Raw genomic sequence first — 21,040 nt, forward strand, 5'->3', positions numbered from 1 at the left:
TTTCCTTTTTTTCTGCAATTACTTAGTTTTTTTTGGTTTGTTTTTTTTTTTTTTTTAATTGAAGTATAGTTCATTTACAATGTTGTGTTAGTTTCAAGTGTACAAAAGTGATTCAGTTATACATATATATACATGTACATATACATATATATATATTCCTTCTCAGATTCTTTTCCCTTGTAGGTTATTACAAAATACTGAGTATAGCTCCCTATGCTGTACAGTAGTTCCTTATCGGTTATTTTATATACAGTAATGTGTATATGTCAATCCCAAACTCCTAATTTATCCCTCCCCACCTTTCCCCTTTGGTAACCATAAGCTTGCTTTCCGTGTTTGTGGGTCTGTTTCTGTTTTGTAAATAAGTTCATTTGCACCATTTTTTTTAGATTCCACATATAAGTGATATCATATGATATCTGTCTTTCTCTGTCTGACTTACTTCACTTAGTATGACAATCTCTAGGTCCATCCATGTTGCTGCAAATGGCATTATTTCATTCTTTTTTATGGCTGAGTAATTTCCATTGTGTATATATACCACATCTTCTTTATCCATTCATCTGCCGATGGTCATTTAGGTTGTTTTCATGTCTTGGCTATTGTAAGCAGAGCTGCTATGAATACTGGGGTGCACGTATCTTTTCGCGTTATGGTTTTCTCCAGATATATGCCCAGGAGTGGGACTGAGAGGGTGTGGAGAAAAGCGGGAATGTAAATTGGTGCAGCCACTATGGAAAACAGTACGGAGGTTCCTCAAAAAACAAAAAAATAGATCTGGTTTCCTTTTTGTCTCGTTTATCTCACATTTGGAACGAAAAAAGCCAACAACCCAGAAATGCCAGTGGGTACAGACAAAAACAACAACAACAACAGTAAAAGTCTGCTCTCCTAGCCAAAGGACAGAAAAGGGGCAGCCTAGCAAGATGGAGAGCTTTTAGAGATAACCTCCCTGAAGCTGCCAAAACCCCACAGGAAAAGACTGCGGCCCAGCCCCCTATGGGAGCAAAGGCCACGTGAGGAGCCTAGACCCCACCTGCACCAGCTACACTGAGACCCCCAAACCCACCCCACCAAGCAGCGCATGGAGCCCTGAGGACACGGAGCGAGGACAGCCTGGCACTGGCCCGGAGACTGGATTCTGACGGAGGATAAATCGCAGTCAGGAGCCCCTGCACGGTGAGACGTGCGCTGCGGTGAATTCATGGGAAGCGTATTTAATCAGCCAAAGGAAAGGGAGACGGAGGCAGGGGACGAGGGAAGCTTCCCCAGGGAGCTGATCCTCAAGCCCCGTCTGGAAAGCCGGGTGGAACTGGCTGGACAGCAGAAGGGCCTGGCAGGTCCTGCAGCACAGAGGGCGGGGACAGAACAGCAAGCCCTCGGACAACCACAGACACGTCCGCCTGACCGGGTGAAGACGGTTTAGGATGGAATGGAGACAGGTAAGGCCAAAGAGGCTGGATGAGGCCGTAGGAAAGAGCCCCACGGGCCGCGATGAGGAATGTGCCGCCTCACGGATCCAGCGGGGCCACCGCCGGATTCCCAGCCGTGAGGCGGGGGGATCAGACGAGGGTCGGACGAGTCAGGACGCTGGCAGGAAGGGATGAGCATCAGGGAGCCGGCAGCAGGTGGGAAGAGGACTCTGTAGGTGACACCTGCAGACATCTGGGTCAGTCTTCCGGATCTGAGGACCGTGAGGAGAGAGAAGGCAGCGAGCAAGCACAGCCACGTGCCATGCGCGTTCGAGGGGCTAGTGTGCACAGCACCGCTCACTAATTTTCTCAGCCTCAGCTTTCCTATCTCTCAAATGGAAACAAGAATGGCAACCACACGTATCTCACAGAGTTACCGTATAAAAATGGGAAGCACAGTTTATTACATCCTGTTGCTGCTGTATCAAACTACCACAAACTTAGTGGCTTAAAAGAACATACATTTATTCCGTTACCGTTCTGGGGGTCAGAAGTCTGAAGGGGTCTCACTGGGCCAAAGGGAAGGGGCTGGCAGGTCTGCGATCCTTGCGGAGCCCATTTCCCTGCTTTCTCCAGCCTGCACTTCTTGGCTCTCGGCCCCTTCCTGCATCTCTACAGCAAGAAGCATAGCATCTTCAAAATTCTCTCTGATTTGGACACTGACTCTCCTGCCACCCCGTTCCACTTACAATCACCCTTGTGGGTACTGGGCCCAGGTGGGTAATCCAGGAAAACCACATCCCAGGGTCAGCTGATAAGCAACCTGAAATGCCACCCACCTGCTGTCACGTAAGGTGACATATTCACAAGCTCCAGGGATTAGGATGTGGACATCTCTGGGGGACCATTATTCTGCTTACCATACATACAAAAGATTCTAATTTAAGGTCTGTTTGATAATCAGTATTTTTTTTTTCAATTTCACAACTAATATGTCCAAGAGTTGTTTTATGGTTTAAAAAAATAAGAAATCTGAAGAATATGTGTTCTAAGTAACTCATTATTATGTCTCTAAGATTTAGCACTGTATGCTAAATATCTAAAAAGCTCAATGATAACTATAGGTTTTGATATTTAACTTACTATAATCATTCCCATCTCTTTAAAACAAATGAAAATTTAAGACAAAGATACCACTGCAAAATCTAAATAGAACTATAAGCATTCTAGTGTTAAACTTCCATGATAGTAGAAATAGGTGGCCATACAATGCTAGGATTAGCTCATGCTGTTTCTAATCATAGAAATAAACACATTTTGAAGTCTAGAAGTATAGGAAAGGTCAGTTTGTCAGACAAACAAAGGGCATTAAATAACTCAAAGGGAAACCTTCCTGACCCCAAGCAAGTATCCAGAGGAATGAGGAAGGTGCCATACTGGAGCCTGTAAGTAGAAGACAGTTCAACCCAAGTTAAGTCACCATTGTATCCCAGGACCCCTAGAACAGGCCCAGTGCAGACCCCTGGAAGCCATCTGGTTTCAAGACATATATCCTCCATGCCTGTCAAATGTCACACTATAGATTATACCTTCAAGTCCTACCTAATGGTAATCCTAAAAATATAATACAGACATGGAACTAAGATAACAATTCCTAAAAAATTTGTTATTATATAAACATAATATAAAGTTCCTTAAAAAAAAAGCACAAAAATAAATAGGATTTATCCAAATCTAAAAAAATCACAAATCATATATTTTCCCCTAAACTTATTAATAATTTCAACCAAGCTAATATCAGAGAATTACTCAAAATAATTTCTAAGATATCTCATTTCAATCTCCTATTTCTTGAACATATATGTGTATATATATATATGTATATATGTGTATATATATATATATATATATATATATATATATATATATACACAACTCTAATATAACTGACATTCACCATGATGACCTCAAGATTTTGAAAGATACCAAGTTCTTACTGGTATCATTAAAGAAAGACTAAGTTATGGTCAGAATAATTTTACTACTGAATGTGTTCAGAACATGTTGTTGAATATTTATATTTTATTTAAAACCTGACTGTACATGAATTATAGATACATGAAATCCCTCAGTCAGAATATTAAAGTATCCATACCACACCTTTTCCTATCACATTGCACAAACATAGGTTCACTTTAATGACATCAATAGCAGGGCTCACGGTTTTAACTAGTATAATTTAATTAAACACTTCCAATCTCTGGAAACAAGGTTTTTCAAAAGAAGTACTTTTTCCCCCTAAACTGGATATTTTGTTTTAATAAATCAAGAATAGTATCAATAAAAAATATAATAGTAGGAGCTATCCTATATTTCATGTCAGAATATATTCTTTCTTGAGATTTTGTTTATTATTCAAGGAAAGCTGAAAAAACACAGAAAAGCATTTACAAAGAGTAATTGTTAGTCAATTTTTCTGCTAAAGAAGTTTTGTGAACATATCTGGAACAAGATGACAATGGTAATAATAATAATGATGGTAGTAATAACGACAAAAGTTTGAATGATTTAGTCTAAGATGCTTTTGCTGGGGAGAAGAAAAATCCCCAGAGATAAAGTCATTAAAACTTATTTATGAACCATCATCCTAACTGTGAATGCAGTGAGCAATTTTATGATGCTACTTTCCCTAAATGGCAACAATGACCTCTCCAAGAAAAGTAGAGGTAACTGCAAGCAGAGGACAGCTTAACCTTCCCAGACAGACACAGGACTAAGATAACAATTAGATATTGGCTAAACAACAAGGCCGCTCATTCACTCGTTCTTCCACTGCTGACCAACTATTCAACAATGGCTTGTACCATGATAAATGGTATGAAAATACACTTCGGACCCACGTGTACCATCACAAGTTTCTTCTATACATACAGTTCCCAACTCTACTCTTGTGTAGGCCAATCCTTCAGTGAGAGAAAGACTAGACTGAAAAAATATTTGCATCATCTGGTAACTGATAAGGAATATGAATGCTAGTATCTGGAAGGCTCCAAGTCACACAAAACCTGTTTAAAGTAGTTTTAAAAGAAGAAAGCAAACATATGCAAAAAAACAGATTTAGGAATATTAAGTATTTGAGGTATTTATTGATGGCTGAGAAGCTGATTATATATCTCAGATAGATACCACGGAAAATCTGATATTTAATTCCTGATTGACCATATTAGGTAAAAGAAAAATTTCAGTTTCCTAGACAGAAAATTCAGTATCTTTCAAAATGCCAAAAGCTTAATTGTAAAGTTTTCTATAATACTGATCAAATCATACCTTAATAGAGAAGGGAAGAAGATATGGATGTGCAACAAATTAGCTTATTAGTTCAATTTTGTCAGAGTTTTGAAAATTCAGGTAAAGCCGATATTGTACAAAAACTCTGAGCATTAGATAATGACACTGGGAACAAACACGAGACAGCGAGGTATCAGAAAAAACAAGGTCCAACAACCTTGTGAACCTTTACCCAATGAAATGTAGTAAATAAGTTAAATGGACCTTTTAGTCTCCTCTGATATTTTTAGTAGTCAATTAAAAAAGATTAAAATATGAAGGCATTTACAACCATCCCAAAGGATCAGATAGTGAAGAAGATAGAAAGTAATACCAAAAAGAAACTCTCCATTATGTCTCAAGAGCCAAACAACAAAACAACTTCAGGTTACTTCAATGTCACCTGTAAGAAAAGAATCCCCGAGTCAACTTTTCTAAGCCATGTTAAGTAAAAAAGAAAAACAAAAACCAAAACAATGCCATATAGTATCTGTTCCTCAGCCAATGTATTCAATTAACCCACATCTGCAGTGGGTCCATGGGGTATTATGCCACTTACAAGGGAAATTCTAACAGAAGAGAAAAACAGTCTTTGACCTCCAGGCATTTGCTAGTCAATGCCAGAAAAAGAATAAACTCAATACAGTACAGGTAATCCATCCTGAGGAATTTAATGGTCATAGACGTTACAGATTGGAAAACCATAAGTATAAGTGGTGTTTTGAAAAGCATTGAGACTTTTTGAGCAGTAGGAAGTAAATGTAGGCAGGGGAAAACAAAAGAGAAGTATCCAGGGCTTCCTTGGTGGTGCAGTGGTTGAGAATCCGCCTGCCAATGCAGGGGACACGGGTTCGATCTCTGGTCTGGGAAGATCCCACAAGCTGCGGAGCAACTAAGCCTGTGTGCCACAACTACTGAGCCTGTGCTCTAGAGCCCATGAGCCACAACTACTGAGCTTGAGCTCTAGAGCCCGTGAGCCACAACTACTGAGCCCACGTGCCACAACTACTGAAGCCCACGTGCCTAGAGCCCGTGCTCCACAAAGAGAGAAGCCACAGCAATGAGAAGCCCACGCACTGCAACGAAGAGTAGCCCCCGCTCGCCGCAACTAGAGAAAGCCCGCGCGCAGCATCAAAGACCCAACACGGCCAAAAATAAATAAATAAATAATAATTTTTTTTTTTTTTAAAAAGAGAAGTATCCAAAGATACCAATAAGAAAAACAGGGAAGGTAACTCCAAGTGGAGAAGCATAAGCTTGAAAGCATAGGCATCTATGGAGAGAACAAAGCTGTGGCATCAGAGGCCACAGCTGGGTCGTGAGGACCCAAGCAGATGTTGCTGGGTCAGAACTCCAGATGGCTGCAAAACAAGGTCCAACTGGAGACTGAGCCATGAAGCCAAGGGACCACAACAGGCACTACCCAGTGGGCGTGCTCACCCAAACTACTGACATGGTATTTCATACACAGAAAAGATGTATTACTTACCCGACTGATATGGCTGTTCCTTAAAATAACCTGTAGCAGGGTCTTCTCAAATTCTTCCAACTTCTTGGAACACTTTTTAAGAATATGGTTAGATAAGTTACAATCACTGATCAGTCTAGCTAAAGTATCCACAGCTTTGATCCAAAAGCTTGAACAAGGAAGTTTGGGTTCTCGGTAAAAAGTGATCAAGCCATCCAGCAACTGAAAAACAGAATCGGATACTGTGGAAGAGGCGTTTTCAAAGTGGCTTAAGTCAGTTTTCAGAGTCTCTGACTCGGTCAAGGTCTTCAGCCCAAGCAGATGTTGCAAGAACTGCATGTGAGAAGACAGAGGCTTTTCCAGAGGAGCACAAGGTCTGTTCACAATGGGCAGTGGTGGGAAGGGGGTGGAGATGCAGCTCTCCCCAGAATGCTCGGTCATCTCTGAAGGTTCAGTTCTCTGATCGTTTGATAAACCGCACCCAGAATCTTCCAGCAGAGTCAAAGTGTTTTCAGAACTTCTAGGTTCCTGAGCCTGCAACTGGGAAGATGGACCTCCTGAAAGAGAAAGGAACAGAAGTGTTATCTTTCTGTATCTAATATTTCTTTTTTTTTTTTTTTTGCTGCACCACACAGCATGTGGGATCTTAGTTCCCCAACCAGGGATCGAACCTGCGTCCCCTGCTTTGGAAGCACAGTCTTAACCATTGGGCCACCAGGGAAGTCCCTAACATTTCTTCATATAAAAACTAGACATTGATCTTTCTAACTTAAAATACTAAATGAAGCATGAAATATGCATTAAACATTTGAAAAGCAGTAGTATAAAAACTGATAGAGAAGAAACTGTGAATGAAATTGCTTAGACTGACTGCAGACAAGGTCTTTATCTGGTAGAAAGCACAGATGATTCACCCATGTTTTGTCAAGTCACTATCTCCCAGTCAAGGCCATGCTTGAAAGATACAGAGGAGAGACCACGAAACCTGAAGGAGGTCACTGTCTGGTATAGATTCCAACAGGTACCTGCAAAACAACAGGTGTATGTAAGATAGAGATATGCTCAGGGCACTATGAAAATAGGAGGAACACTGAACAGCCCACCCCAGTTAGATCAATGCCTCCTGGAAGAAGTGATGGTACAACTGATTTATAACACATAAGCAAGAATTCCAAGTTTAAAAGTTGGGGGAATGGAGGAAGAGAAGAGAATTCCATCTACCAAAGGGTATGCACAAAAGCACAACTTAAGAAGGAAAAGAAGAGTACTGTATATTTAAGGACCCACCAGTAGTTTCATGTTCCTTTTACAGAAAATATAAGGCAAGATATTAAGTCGGAGAAATACGTAGAGGCCGGTCACAAAAGATCTTAAAAGAGATATTAAGGACCTCAGAATTTATATGTAGAGTGTAGAGTGAGTGTAATTTGGAAAAATTATCTATATACCCACACATATACCTAATCTACAAAAATAAATATATAAACAATGTATATATGTATGTGTACTTATTTATAATTATTCAAGTATATCTATCTATATCTATGTGTGTGTATATATATATATATGTGTGTGTGTGTGTGTGTGTGTGTGTCACAGATCCTTGAAACTATATATATAACCACCAGAATTTTCTGACATCAGCTGAGACATACTGCAGTTCAGGCTTAACTTAGTAACTTTAGGTCATTCTGTGACAGAGATGCCATCGTAAACACAACAAGGCTGTTGTTTGTAAAATGATTATCAGTAAAACGTACACACAACATTCTCACTGAATGTTCTACAGCACATGCATGTATCTATGCAACCACGTTGGAGAAATACTGATGTCAGCAGTGGAAGCAGGAATAGGACAATAAACAGTGTAACGCAGGAAAGTGAAGTGGTCGTATTTCCATTTCACAGGTCACTCTACGGGCTTTGCGCAGGGCACACTGGAGAAGGACCCAATGAGACACTGAAAGATCAGTTCAGAGTCACCCCTATCAGTCCTGATATCAAGTGATGAGAGAAATGAAAAGACAATCATCAGGGAGACAGAGAAGGAACAATTAAAGAGGTACAAGAAGAATAAAAACAACAGTGTCATGAACGGCTAGGGAATAGTTTCAAGGAGAATTACATGCAGGAGGGAAGTCCAATAAAATAAAGAGCTAAAAAAACATGTCGGAACTACCAGCTAGAAAATCACCAGCGATCGTGTCCAAAGCAGCTTCGGTCAGTCGGGGTGGTGGGCAGAAGCCACAGTGAGCGGACCGAAGAGTGATGGGGAAAGTCACAAAGACAGTGAAGAGGGGCGAAGGCTTCTGAGGACCTGGATCGGGACAGCTTAACACAGAGAGTAACTGCAGGCAAACATGGCCGGACACACTGGGAGAAACACGAGCGATTATAGATTATGAAGAAAAAAGCTGGAGAAGCAAAAGCTGGAGGCAGGAGAGAAAATAGGTGGGGCATGACTCGGGAGCAGGTGGAAGGAGACGGAGTCGAGGACCAGTGGATGGGTTGCACTTACTGATGAATTTCCCCCCCCCCCAGGCTGAAGGAAATAGGATGAGGATGTACAGGGATGTAAAAATATCCCTGGCACATAGGAAGTTAAAGGAGATCTCACCCCACAGTCTTTTTTTAAATTTTTTTTAAGTTGGAGATGGGGGACACTAGTTGAACAGGACATAAGAACAATGGCAAAAGCAGCATCCTCTCCCTGCCCCGCCATAAATTGGAAATCTATCTAATTTACTGCTCTTTTTTCCTTCAGTAAAATGAGAAGCTGATGAGGCAGAATCAGAGGATTAAGCTTTAATTTAGCGTGCATTCATTTAACAAGTGTCTACTATGACCACTACAAATGTGCAAATATGTGCTTGGGAATTATCACTACAGTATCTGTACTCCAAATTAGGGAGGTGATGCAGCAAATTCCCAAATGCGGTGGTACCCAGAGCAGTGGACCGTCAGCAACAAGTTTAACGACATGTGGCTATTTCTATATTAAAACAGGCAGACAACATGTTCATTGTAAGCCAACAGACACTTTCTTTTTCTTAGGAGCAAGGAAAAACACTTGAAATAACTTCTCAAGACATCCACCTCACTCTGCACACAAGTAAAACAGGGGGTACTATGGTAATTATTCAGGTAGATTACATATTTCTTTCACAAAATTCAAAAAGGTTCTCCACTAAGAAAGTGAACATAAGTTTAAATATTTTATTAACCTACTCAATTTTCCAGCAAAGTAAGCTGAACTTCACAGGTGATGATTTCAGGGAAGTCTCATAAAATGAATTCTCCCAACAACTAAGTTGGGAAGCAAAAGCTGCTTTCTTGTTTCCGCTTCTCACTCACTCCTCACTGGTGTGCCTTCAGGCAAGTAATAATCATGCCATCTCATCTCCAGGTGCTCACAGGTGCAAATTTGAAGGCAGTAGTTCTAACCACGCATGGGCTCTGGTGATAGGAATACACAAAACCAAGTACCATTCTTCCTCTCTGGTTTGTTTCTGTGTCCTCAGAAACGAGTGATAAGGCCATACGCTGAGGATGACAATGTGGAGACCACATGCAGAGCAGCCTCTCAGCGCCCTAAAGGAGCTCAGGGCTCCACAGGAGAGGACCACAAGGAGGTGTTACACAACGAGGCTCACAGTATCAAAGTCATGCTACCAAATCGAAGAAAAGAATCTATATTCACATTTCACCTTACAAAGTAGCTCCAGGGAATAATTCAGTTGTTCAGAGGAACCCTGGAAAGTATGCTGTTATCCCTAATTTACCAAAAAGGACATAAACACAGGCTCAACTTGATGAAGAGGTCTGAGAAAAGCCACACAGTGAGCAAGGAAAACCAAGCCTTCTGTTTCAAGGCCTTCCAACCACGGCAAAGAGGCCTGTGTGTTTCCATACCAGCTTCTGTACATTTCCACTATGGCATACATCAATTTCTTTTTTTATAAATTTATTTATTTATGTATTTTTGGCTTCATTGGGTCTTCCTTCGTTGCTGCATGCGGGCTTTCTCTAGTTGTGGTGAGCGGGGGCTACTCTTCGTTGCGGTGCGCGGGCTTCTCATTGCGGTGGCTTCTCTTGTTGTGGAGCACAGGCTCTGGGCACGCGGGCTTCAGTAGTTGTGGCGCACGGGCTCAGTAGTTGTGGCTCGTGGGCTCTAGAGCGCAGGCTCAGTAGTTGTGGCGCACGGGCTTAGTTGCTCCGTGGCAGGTGGGATCTTCCCGGACCAGGGCTCGAACCCGTGTCTCCTGCATTGGCAGGCGGATTCTTAACCACTGTGCCACCAGGGAAGTCCCCATCAATTTCTCTATGTTATCCACTTGTTTCTGAGCTCCTGAATGGCAGAAGTCCTGTCTCTTGTCATCTTTGTGGTCCCCTCACTGAGTAATGTCATCATCTGTAGAAGACACCTTATCAGGGGAAACGCTTAGGGCAACAACCTGCTGCTGGCTGAGACAGACCTCCTCTCACCCCTCAATATTCACGGTGCACCACGATCTTACCCCAAACCGCGACAAGTACATACACAGATAAGAGAAATCAAACAGAATAGATAGAAAGGCAGACAGAAAGAATATGGTCATTCCAATAATAACTGATAATGTCTCAGAGTACTTGCTAACAAAAAGCCAATAATTTACTTTTTATAGTATCTACTACTTCTGGTAACCAATAACCAATTAATTTCCTCTTCTATTTGTCCTCAGTGATGAAACTGTATAGAATGCAAACAGCATTAGCACTGGAAACCAACACTTTCAGGTTGGAAACCCCTCACTGCCTACTAAATAAAGTAGATAATAGTGGGCAAATGTTCCTATTGTGTATATTCTTATAAAATGGAAAAGACAAACAGGGGGAAAAAGCTTTCCTAGAGAGGATTAAACATTTTCAGTGATACTGAATATATTAACAGGTTATAATCTTGCAATAGTCATAAATGAAATATTTATTCATAAAACAAGATTTTTAAATATCCACCCTTATTTGGGTAACACAGAGCATGGAAACAGAAAAGATCCCTGTCTCTTTAAATGAATCTTACATAATAACCACAATCAGATTTCACTCATTTGCTTGGATGACTTTTCTCAACATAAATCGCAAAGCATGGCTAACAAAGCACCATACCCAAAGGAGAGGAGAGAAAATGAAGCCATGCTCCTGCAACTTTTTGTAATTCCTGTTGTTCCAGGAGGGATTAAGGTAAAGCAGAAGTCAAATGATGTGTCTTTCTTGACTTCTTATTGGGCTGAAGGGACTGAGGACTGTAATTTCCCTCCAAGTCACTGGATATGATCTAATTAACACGTGTGTTATTAGATTTAAAAGAGATAATAAACTACACACACACACACACACACACAAACTGATCAAGCACAGTCCAGTACATATGAAACGCAAATAATTAATCTATTATTGTTAAATGATTATAGATATCAAGAATGTAAATTATGCTGAAGTGTGAAAGCATATACAAAAGTACATGAAATAAGATAGCAATTAAAACTACAGATTCTGCCTAAAATATTCTACAGTCTCTCCCATACACTGGATCCCACAGACCTTCTGTTCCACTTTACTGGACCCTTAACGCTTCCATTTTCTTGCAGTTGTTAACTTCCACTTTAATCCACTCACCATTTCAGAGTGGATCGCAAGCACACTTAACAAAACAGAGCCAGTGCCCTCTTGCCACACATCCTGCCCTAGAAATGCTCACCCTTGAACAGTAAATATATATTCTGCTGCCCCCCCAAAATATTCACACCCAGATCAATTTTTCATGCCTTTTCTCATCCATTTCCACAGTTCCTACTTCATTTATAAAAGAACCAGCTGTTTAAAATGCATCTTTACACTTTGCAAACCCCATGAACTCTGTGTTTGTAAAACTGAACAAGTCATCTTCACACTCTGCACACACAAACAACACAATTTATGTTTCTCCTATGGACTATCTGTGTCAGCTGACAGCAGGACTATTCCTCCAGTCACCAGGCCTGGGGAGAGGAACCATCCTCACCCCCCCCCTTTTCCTATCCTACACACACACTGCAATGCCACATTATGTTGGTTCTACCTTCTGCACGTGTGTACGTCAGGACAATCCAGAGAAACAGAACCAGTAGGGTAGAAAGAGAGACAAGGAAGTAAATTTATTACGAGGAACTGGCCCACGTGATTATGGAAACTGAGAAATTCCTAGATCTGCAGTCAGCAAGCTGGAGCCCCAGGAGAGCTGATGGTGTGAGTTCCCGTCTGAAATTCAGCAGGTTCCAGACCCAAGAAGAGCCAAGGTTTCAGTTCAGTTTGAGTCCAAAGGCAGGAAAATACAGACGTCCCAGCTCAGAACCAGTCAGGCAGGAGGACTTCTCTCTCAGGCAGCATTTCTGTTCTACTCAGGAGGTCAAGAGACTGGACGAGGCCTATCCACACCAGGGAGGGCAACACACTTTGCTCAGTCTGCTGATTCAAGTGTTAATCTCAGCTATAAACACCCGGACAGAGGCATCCAGAATAGTACTTGACCAAATATCTAGGCGCCAGCTCTGAGTCTGTCCTTCTTTAGTTCCTTCCACCATAACCACTTCTTGCACTGATGAATGCAATAGGCTTGCCTAACTGATCTACCTGTCTCTAGTTCCGTCCTGTTCTAGACCATACTCTGACCGGCCCTCATGAGAATCACCCCACTAAAATACTAGTTTGATCACAACCATAACACCTTCCAAAGGTTTCCCTTACTTTACGTGATAGAGTCCTCTCAGTTCCTCAGCGTGGCCTGCAAAACATCCCTGCCACTATTCCAGTTGCACCTCCATCCTCACTCGTATTTACATGCAAGCAATATTAAACCACTTATGGTTTACCAAAACACACCAAACTAATTCAGGCAACCATGCATTTGCACAGGGTGTTCCCACCATCTGGTGTGTGCTTCTACTATAACCCAGAGACGGACTGATTCTGCAAACCCTGCTGCAAAATCCTCTGTGAACCCTTTGCTGCTCTCCCCAGGGATGGGAAATCACCCCCATTCTGGGCTATCTCGCACTTTGCTTCTATTACCACTCATCAAACCATTTTTAATTTATTAGTGACTCACTAACGAAAGGGAGAGATTCTTGAGGGTAGACGCAGAGTTTACTAATCTAGGTATTTCTGTTGACTGATGCCCGCCCTCCCATATAGTTAGAAATAGTTTGAAAACTTGTTGCATATATATATTAAGAAAAAGTAAAATCAAATAGCGTCTCTTCAAGTACACTAAAATGTCATCACAGGTAGATATGGTTTGTCCCTAGTATGATTCCTTAAGTTTATTTATTTAATTAGCTATCTATTTTATACATATTAGTGTATATATGTCCATCCCAATCTCCCAATTCATCTCACCAGCACGCCCCCTACACCTCACCCCCTTGGTGTCCATACATTTGTTCTCTACATCTGTGTCTCTATTTCTGCCTTGCAAACTGGTTCATCTGGGCCATTTTTCTAATTCCACATATATGCGTTAATATACGGTTTTTGTTTTTCTCTTTCTAACTTACTTCACTCTGTATGACAGTCTCTAAATCCATCCACGTTCTCTGCAAATGACTCAATTTTGTTCCTTTTTATGGCTGAGTAATATTCCATTGGATATATGTACCACATCTTCTTTATCCATTCATCTGTCGATGGGTATTTAGGTTGCTTCCATGACCTGGCTATTGTAAATAGTGCTGCAATGAACATTGGGGTGCATGTGTATTTTTGAATTATGGTTTTCTCTGGGTATATGCCTAGTAGTGGGATTGCTGGGTCATATGGTAATTCTATTTTTAGTTTTTTAAGGAACCTCCATACTGTTCTCCATAGTGGCTATATCAATTTACATTCCCACCAACAGTGCAAGAGGGTTCCCTTTTCTCCACACCCTCTCCAGCATTTCTTGTTTGTAGATTTTCTGATGATGCCCATTCTAACTGGTGTGAGGTGATACCTCATTGTACTTTTGATTTGCATTCTCTAATAATTAGTGACACTGAGCAGCTTTTCATGTGCTTCTTGGCCATCTGTACGTATTCTTTGGAGAAACATCTATTTAGGTCTTCCGCCCATTTTTTGATTGCGTTTTTTTTTTTTTTAATATTGAACTGCATGAGTTGTTTATATATTTTGGAGATTAATCCTTTGCCCGTTGATTTGTTTGCAAATATTTTCTCCCATTCTGAGGGTTGTCTTTTCTTCTTGTTTATAGTTTCCTTTGCTGTGCAAAAGCTCTTAAGTTTCATTAGGTCCCATTTGTTTATATTGATTTTTATTTTCATTTCTCTAGGAGGTGGGTAAAAAAGGATCTTGCTGTGATTTATGTCATAGAATGTTCTGGCTATGTTTTCCTCTAAGAGTTCTATAGTGTCCAGTCTTACACTTAGGTCTTTAATCCGTTTTGAGTTTATTTTTGTGTATGGTGTTAGCGAGTGTTCTAATTTCATTCTTTTACATGTAGCTGCCCAGTTTTCCCAGCACGACTTGTTGAAGAGACAGTCTTTTCTCCATTGTATATCCTTGCCTCCTTTGTCATAGATTAGTTGACCATGGGTGCGTGGGTTTATCTCTGGGCTTAATATCCTGTTCCATTGATCTATACTTCTGTTTTTGTGCCAGTACCATATTGTCTTGATTACTGTAGCTTTGTAATATAGTCTGAAGTCAGGGAGTCTGATTCCTCCAGCTCCATTTTTTTCCCTCAACACTGCTTTGGCTATTTAGGGTCTTTTGTGTCTCCATACAAATTTTAAGATTTTTCGTTCTAGTTCTGTAAAAAATTCCATTGGCAACTTGATAGGGATTGCATTGAATCTGTAGATTGCTTTTGGTAGTATAGGCATTTTCACAATATTGATTCTTCCAATCCAAGAACATGGTATTTCGCTCCATCTGTTTCTGTCATCTTTGATTTCTTTCATCAGTGTCTTATAGTTTTCTGAGTACAGGTCTTTACCTCATTAGGTAGGTTTATTCTTAGGTATTTAATTCTTTTTGTTGCGACGGTGAATGGGATTGTTTCCTTAATTTCTCTTTCAGATTTTTCATCATTAGTGTATAGGAATGCAAGAGATTTCTGTGCATTAATTTTGTATCCTGTTACTTCACCAAATTCATTGATTAGCTCTAGTAGTTTTCTGGTAGCATCTTTAGGATGCTCTATGTAGAGTATCATGTCATCTGCAAACAGTGACAGTTTTACTTCTTCTTTTCCAATTTGTATTCCTTTTATTTCTTTTCTTCTCTGATTGCCGTGGCTGGAACTTCCAAAATTATGTTGAATAATAGCAGTGAGAGTGGGCATCCATGCCTTCTTTCTGATCTTAGAGGAAATGGTTTCAGTTTTTCATCATTGAGAATGATGTTTGCTGTGGGTTTGTCATATATGGCCTTTATTAAGTTGAAGTAGGTTCCCTCTATGCCCAATTTCTGGAGAGTTTCTTATCATAAATGGGTGCTGAATTTTGTCAAAAGCTTTTTCTGCATCTATTGAGATGATCGTATGGTTTTTATTCTTCAATTTGTTAATATGGTGTATCACATTGACTGATTTGCATATATTGAAGAATCCTTGCATTCCTGGGATAAAACCCCACTTGATCATGGTGTATGATCCTTTTGATGTGCTGTTGGATTCTGTTTGCTAGTATTTTGTTGAGAATTTTCGCATCTATATTCATCAGTGATATTGGTCTGTAATTTTCTTTTTTTGTAGTATCTTTGTCTGGTTTTGGTATCAGGGTGATGGTGGCCTCCTAGAATGAGTTTGGGAGTGTTACTTCCTCTGCAATTTTTTGGAAGAGTTTGAGAAGGATGGGTGTTAGTTCTTCTCTAAATGTTTTATAGAATTCACCTGTGAAGCCATCTGGTCCTGGACTTTTGTTTGTTGGAATATTTTATTCACAGTTTCAACATCATTACTTGTGACTGGTCTGTTCATATTTTCTATTGCTTCCCGCTTCAGTGTTAGAAGGTTATACCTTACTAAGAATTTGTCCATTTCTTACAGGTTGTCCATTTTACTGGCATAGAGTTGCTTGTAGTACTCTCTTAGGATGCTTTGTATTTCTGCGGTGTCTGTTGTAACTTCTCCTTTTTCATGTCTAATTTTATTGATTTGAGTCCTCTCCCTCTTTTTCTTGATGAGTCTGGCTAATGGTTTATCAATTTTGTTTATCTTCTCAAAGAAACAGCTTTCGTTTTATTGATTTTTGCTATTGTTTTCTTTGTTTCTATTTCACTTATTTCTGCTCTGATCTTTATGATTTCTTTCCTTCTACTAACTTTGGGCTTTGTTTGCTCTTCTCTCTCTAGCTCATTTAGGTGTTAGGTTAGATTGTTTATTTGAGATTTTTCTTGTTTCTTGATGTATTGCTATAAACTACCCTCTTAGGACTGCTTTTGTTGCATCCCATAGGTTTTGGACCATCGTGTTTTCATTATCATTTGTCTCTAGGTATTTTTTGATTTCCTGTTTGATTTCTTCAGTGATCCCTTGGTTACTTAATAATGTACTGTTTACCCTCTATGTGTTTGTGTTTTTTATGGTTTTTTCCCTGTAATTGATTTCTAATCTCATAGCTTTGTGGACGGAAAAGGTGCTTGATATGATTTCAATTATCTTAAATTTACCGAGGCTTGATATGTGACACAAGATGTGATCTATGCTGGAGAATGTTCCACGTGCACTTGAGAAGAAAGTGTAATCTGCTGTTTTTGGATGGAATGTCCTATAAATATCAATTAAATCTTTCTGGTCTATCATGTCATGTAAAGCTTGTGTTTCCTTATTAATTTTTTGTCTGGGTAATCTGTCCATTGGTGTAAGTGTGGTGTTAAAGTACCCTACTATTACTGTATTACTGGCGATTTCCTCTTTTATAGCTGTTAGCATTTGCCTTATGCATGGAAGTGCTCCTATGTTGGGTGCATATATATTTATAATTGTTATATCTTCTTCTTGGATTGATCCCTTGATCATTATGTAGTGTCCTTCCTTGTCTCTTATAACATTCTTTATTTTAAAGTCTACTTTATCTGATATGAGTATTGCTACTCCAGCTTTCTTTCGATTTGAATTTGCATGGAATATCTTTTTCTATCCCCTCACTTTCAGCCTGTATGTATACCTAGGTCCGAAGTGGGTCTCTTGTAGACAGCACACATACGGGTCTTGTTTTTGTATCCATTTTGCGAGCCTATGTCTTTAGGTTGGAGCATTTAATCCACTCACATTTAAGGTAATTATCAATATGTATGTTCCTATGACCATTTTCTTAATTGTTTGGGGTTTGTTTTTGTAGGTCCTTTTCTTCTCTTGTGTTTCCTACTTAGAGAAGTTCCTTTAGCATTTGTTGTAGAGCTGGTTTGGTGGTGCTGAATTCTCTTAGCTTTTGCTTGTCTGTAAAGCTTTTGATTTCTCCATCGAATCTGAATGAGTTCCTTGCCGGGTAGAGTAATCTTGGTTGTAGGTTCTTCCCTTTCATCACTTTAAATATGTCATGCCACTCCCTTCTGGCTTGTAGAGTTTCTGCTGAGAAATCAGTTGTTAACCTTATGGGAGTTCCCTTGTATGTTATTTGTCATTTTTCTCTTGCTGCTTTCAATAATTTTTCTTTGTCTTTAATTTTTGCCAGTTTGTTTCCTATGTGTTTCGGCGTGTTTCTCCTTGGGTTTATCCTTTCTGGGACTCTCTGCGCTTCCTGGACTTGGGTGGTTATTTCCTTTCCCATGTTAGGGCAGTTTTCGACTATAATCTCTTCAAATATTTTCTCGGTTCCTTTCTCTCTCTCTTCTCCTTCTGGGACCCCTATAATGCGAATGTTGTTGCGTTTAATGTTGTCCCAGAGCTCTCTTAGGCTGTCTTCATTTCTTTTCATTCTTTTTTCTTTATTCTGTCTGCAGCAGTATTTCCACCATTCTGTCTTCCAGGTCACTTATCCGTTCTTCTGCCTCAGTTATTCTGCTATTGAATCCTTCTAGTGTATTTTTCATTTCAGTTATTGTATTGTTCATCTCTGTTTGTTTGTTCTTTAATTCTTCTATGTCTTTGTTAAACGTCCTTGCATCTTCTCGATCTTTGCCTCCATTCTTTTTCTGAGGTCCTGGATCATCTTCACTATCATTATTCTGAATTCATTATTCTGAATTCTTTTTCTGGAAGGTTGCCTATCTCCACTTCATTTAGTTGTTTTTCTGGGGTTTTATCCTGTTCCTTCATCTGGTACATAGCCCTCTGCCTTTTCATTTTGTCTATCTTTCTGTGAATGTGGTTTTTGTTCCACAGGCTGCAGGATTGTAGTTCTTCTTGCTTCTGCTGTCTGCCCTCTGGTGGATGAGGCTATCCAAGAGGCTTGTGCAAGCTTCCTGATGGGAGGGACTGGTGGTGGGTAGAGCTGGGTGTTGCTCTGGTAGGCAGAGTTCAGTAAAACTTTAATCGGCTTGTCTGCTGATGAGTGGGGCTGAGTTCCCTCCCTGTTGGTTGTTTGGCCTGAGGCAACCCTGCACTGGAGCCTACAGGCTCTTTGGTGGGGCTAGTGGCGGACTCCAGGAGGGAGTACTTCCCAGAACTTCTGCTGCCAGTGTCCTTGTCCCTGCAGTGAGCCACAGCCACCCCCCACCTCTGCAGGAGACCCTCCAACACTAGCAGGTAGGTCTGATTCAGTCTCCTATGGGGTCACTGCTCCTTCCCCCTGGGTCCTGATGCACACACTACTTTGTGTGTGCCCTCCAAGACTGGAGTCTCCATTTCCCCCAGTCCTGTCGTAGTTCTGCAATCAAATCCTGCTAGCCTTCAGAGTCTGAATCTCTGGGAATTCCTCCTCCTGTTGCTGGACCCCCAGGTTGGGAAGCCTGACATGGGGCTCAGAACCTTCACTCCAGTGGGTGGACTTCTGTGGTATAAGTATTCTCCAGTTTGTGAGTCACCCACCCAGCGGTTATCAGATTTAATTTTATTGTGATTGCGCCCCTCCTACCGTTTCCTGCAGGTTCTCTTTTGTCTTTGATGTGGGGTATCTTTTCTGGTGAGTTCCAGTGTCTTCCTGTTGATGACTGTTCAGCAGTTAGCTGTGATGTTGGTGTTCTTGCAAGAGGGAGTGAGCACACGTCCTTCTACTCCGCCATCTTGAACCAATCTCTAAGTTTAATAATAATCACTCACTTGTACATTGAACAACTTAAAAGTAATGTTTACACCACCTGGTGGCCAATTTGGAAATGTTATTTTAAAATGATTTCATCTTCTAATAGACAATTTTCAGTTTAAAGCAACTGTTTGACTTCTACCTCTGGAAGGATATATTTTAGCATATGCAAAGCATGTTTAAGAAATTCTGACCAAGAAAAGGCTGCAGTTTTGTTTAATCCCTCTCTCGAAGCCTGCATTACAATTCTAAATTTGAATACACCAAGACAGGCAGTAATATCAAATGCATGAAATTATAACCTAATGAAATAATTGTCTTAGCTGGACTGTCTTCACTGCATGAGATTCACAAAACAAAACAGTATATTTGTGTGTCTGGCTGGTTCAGGACTATATGACAGCATGATTCCTCCTGCCTTCGGATGCTCAAACTCTGGACTTTCCTGGTTATCCCCATACTCTTTCTCCCAAGTCATCCTCTAGTTCCCAAAGTAAACCATCCTCATGGCTGTGCCTTTGGCTTTCCCCCTCTGTTCTAACTTCCTGGACATCCCCACCTTTCCTATGATTCTCAAATCTCTATCTCCAATCCTACTCCTCTCCCAAGCTCAAGCCCCTAGGTATCTTGATGTGACTTGACCTCTGAACATTAAACCACAAATGTCCAAAACAAATCATCACCTTCACCTACACTTGGTCCAGCTTCCAAACAATGGTGGTACGACTTTCCAGTCTCCAATGTTTGAACCCCAAGAGTCAACTCTGACTTCTTCCTTGACCCCCTCCTTTACATTCCACTGACAAATAACATGACCCTGCCTCACCCTTCCGCTCCTTGGAATCACTAAGTTGGTTCCCCTTTTAGGGCCTTTGTGTTAAACATTCGCTCTGCCTCGGTTGCTCTCCCCACAACCCATCCCTAATTTTCTCAAGGCTGGTTCCTCCTTATCATTCAAGTGTCTGTTTAAAGTCACTTCTTCAGGGAGGCCTTCCCTGACCACTCAATCTAAAGATGTCACCAGATCAGCCTCTGTCACATCTCCCTGTTTTAATTCTCTGAATCTCCTTGTCACTGCCTGATCATTTCCTGCTGGTAAAATCTGTCTCAGCCACTAGAATGTGGGCTCTATGAGAGTCTCGGACTGCCTGGTTTACTGCCATATCCCAGAGCCTGGAATACTGAGTAAGAGTTCAATAAATATTACTCAGTAAATAAAAATCTTTTTATATCACCTCTTTATTTCTATGCCAAAATAATTACATGTCAGACGTGGGCTATGACAATGATGTTCCCATCTCCAATCTCTTCCCTCCCCAAACGATTCTAAACATGGCTGCCCAATTACGTTGCCTGAATAATCTTATCCCTCATGTCATCTACAGGAATCACTTTCGGAAAGAATACTGCTTGGCACGTGCAGAGCACACATCCAATAAATGTTGGTTTCTCTTCTATTCTCCTGCTGGAAAATCTCCAAAGACCCCTTACTGCCTATAGAATAAAGTACGTTTTCCACTGGCTGTCACACCTCTTCTTAATAGGCTCCAACCTAGTTTTTCAACTTATTTTCCAGAATACCTCTTCATTCTCCACATGTCCTAGTCAAATTAAACCATTTGCCAGTAGTAGATTCT

At 40.6% G+C, this 21,040-nt stretch overlaps 1 protein-coding gene across 4 annotated transcripts in view; it reads right to left on the bottom strand.

The window, feature by feature from the left end:
* MEI4 (meiotic double-stranded break formation protein 4) overlaps positions 1-21,040 on the bottom strand; it is a 255,740-nt gene that overhangs the window by 164,314 nt on the left and 70,386 nt on the right. For all 4 annotated transcript variants that reach the window (XM_082474217.1, XM_082474218.1, XM_082474216.1 and 1 more), the window contains exon 3: positions 6,229-6,764. In XM_082474217.1, coding sequence (XP_082330343.1) covers positions 6,229-6,764 — 536 coding nt within the window. The remainder of the gene's footprint in view (positions 1-6,228; positions 6,765-21,040) is intronic.

The sequence above is a fragment of the Balaenoptera physalus genome (genome assembly GCF_965194825.1).
Source record: "Balaenoptera physalus genome assembly, chromosome: 9".
Lineage (NCBI taxonomy): Eukaryota > Metazoa > Chordata > Mammalia > Artiodactyla > Balaenopteridae > Balaenoptera > Balaenoptera physalus.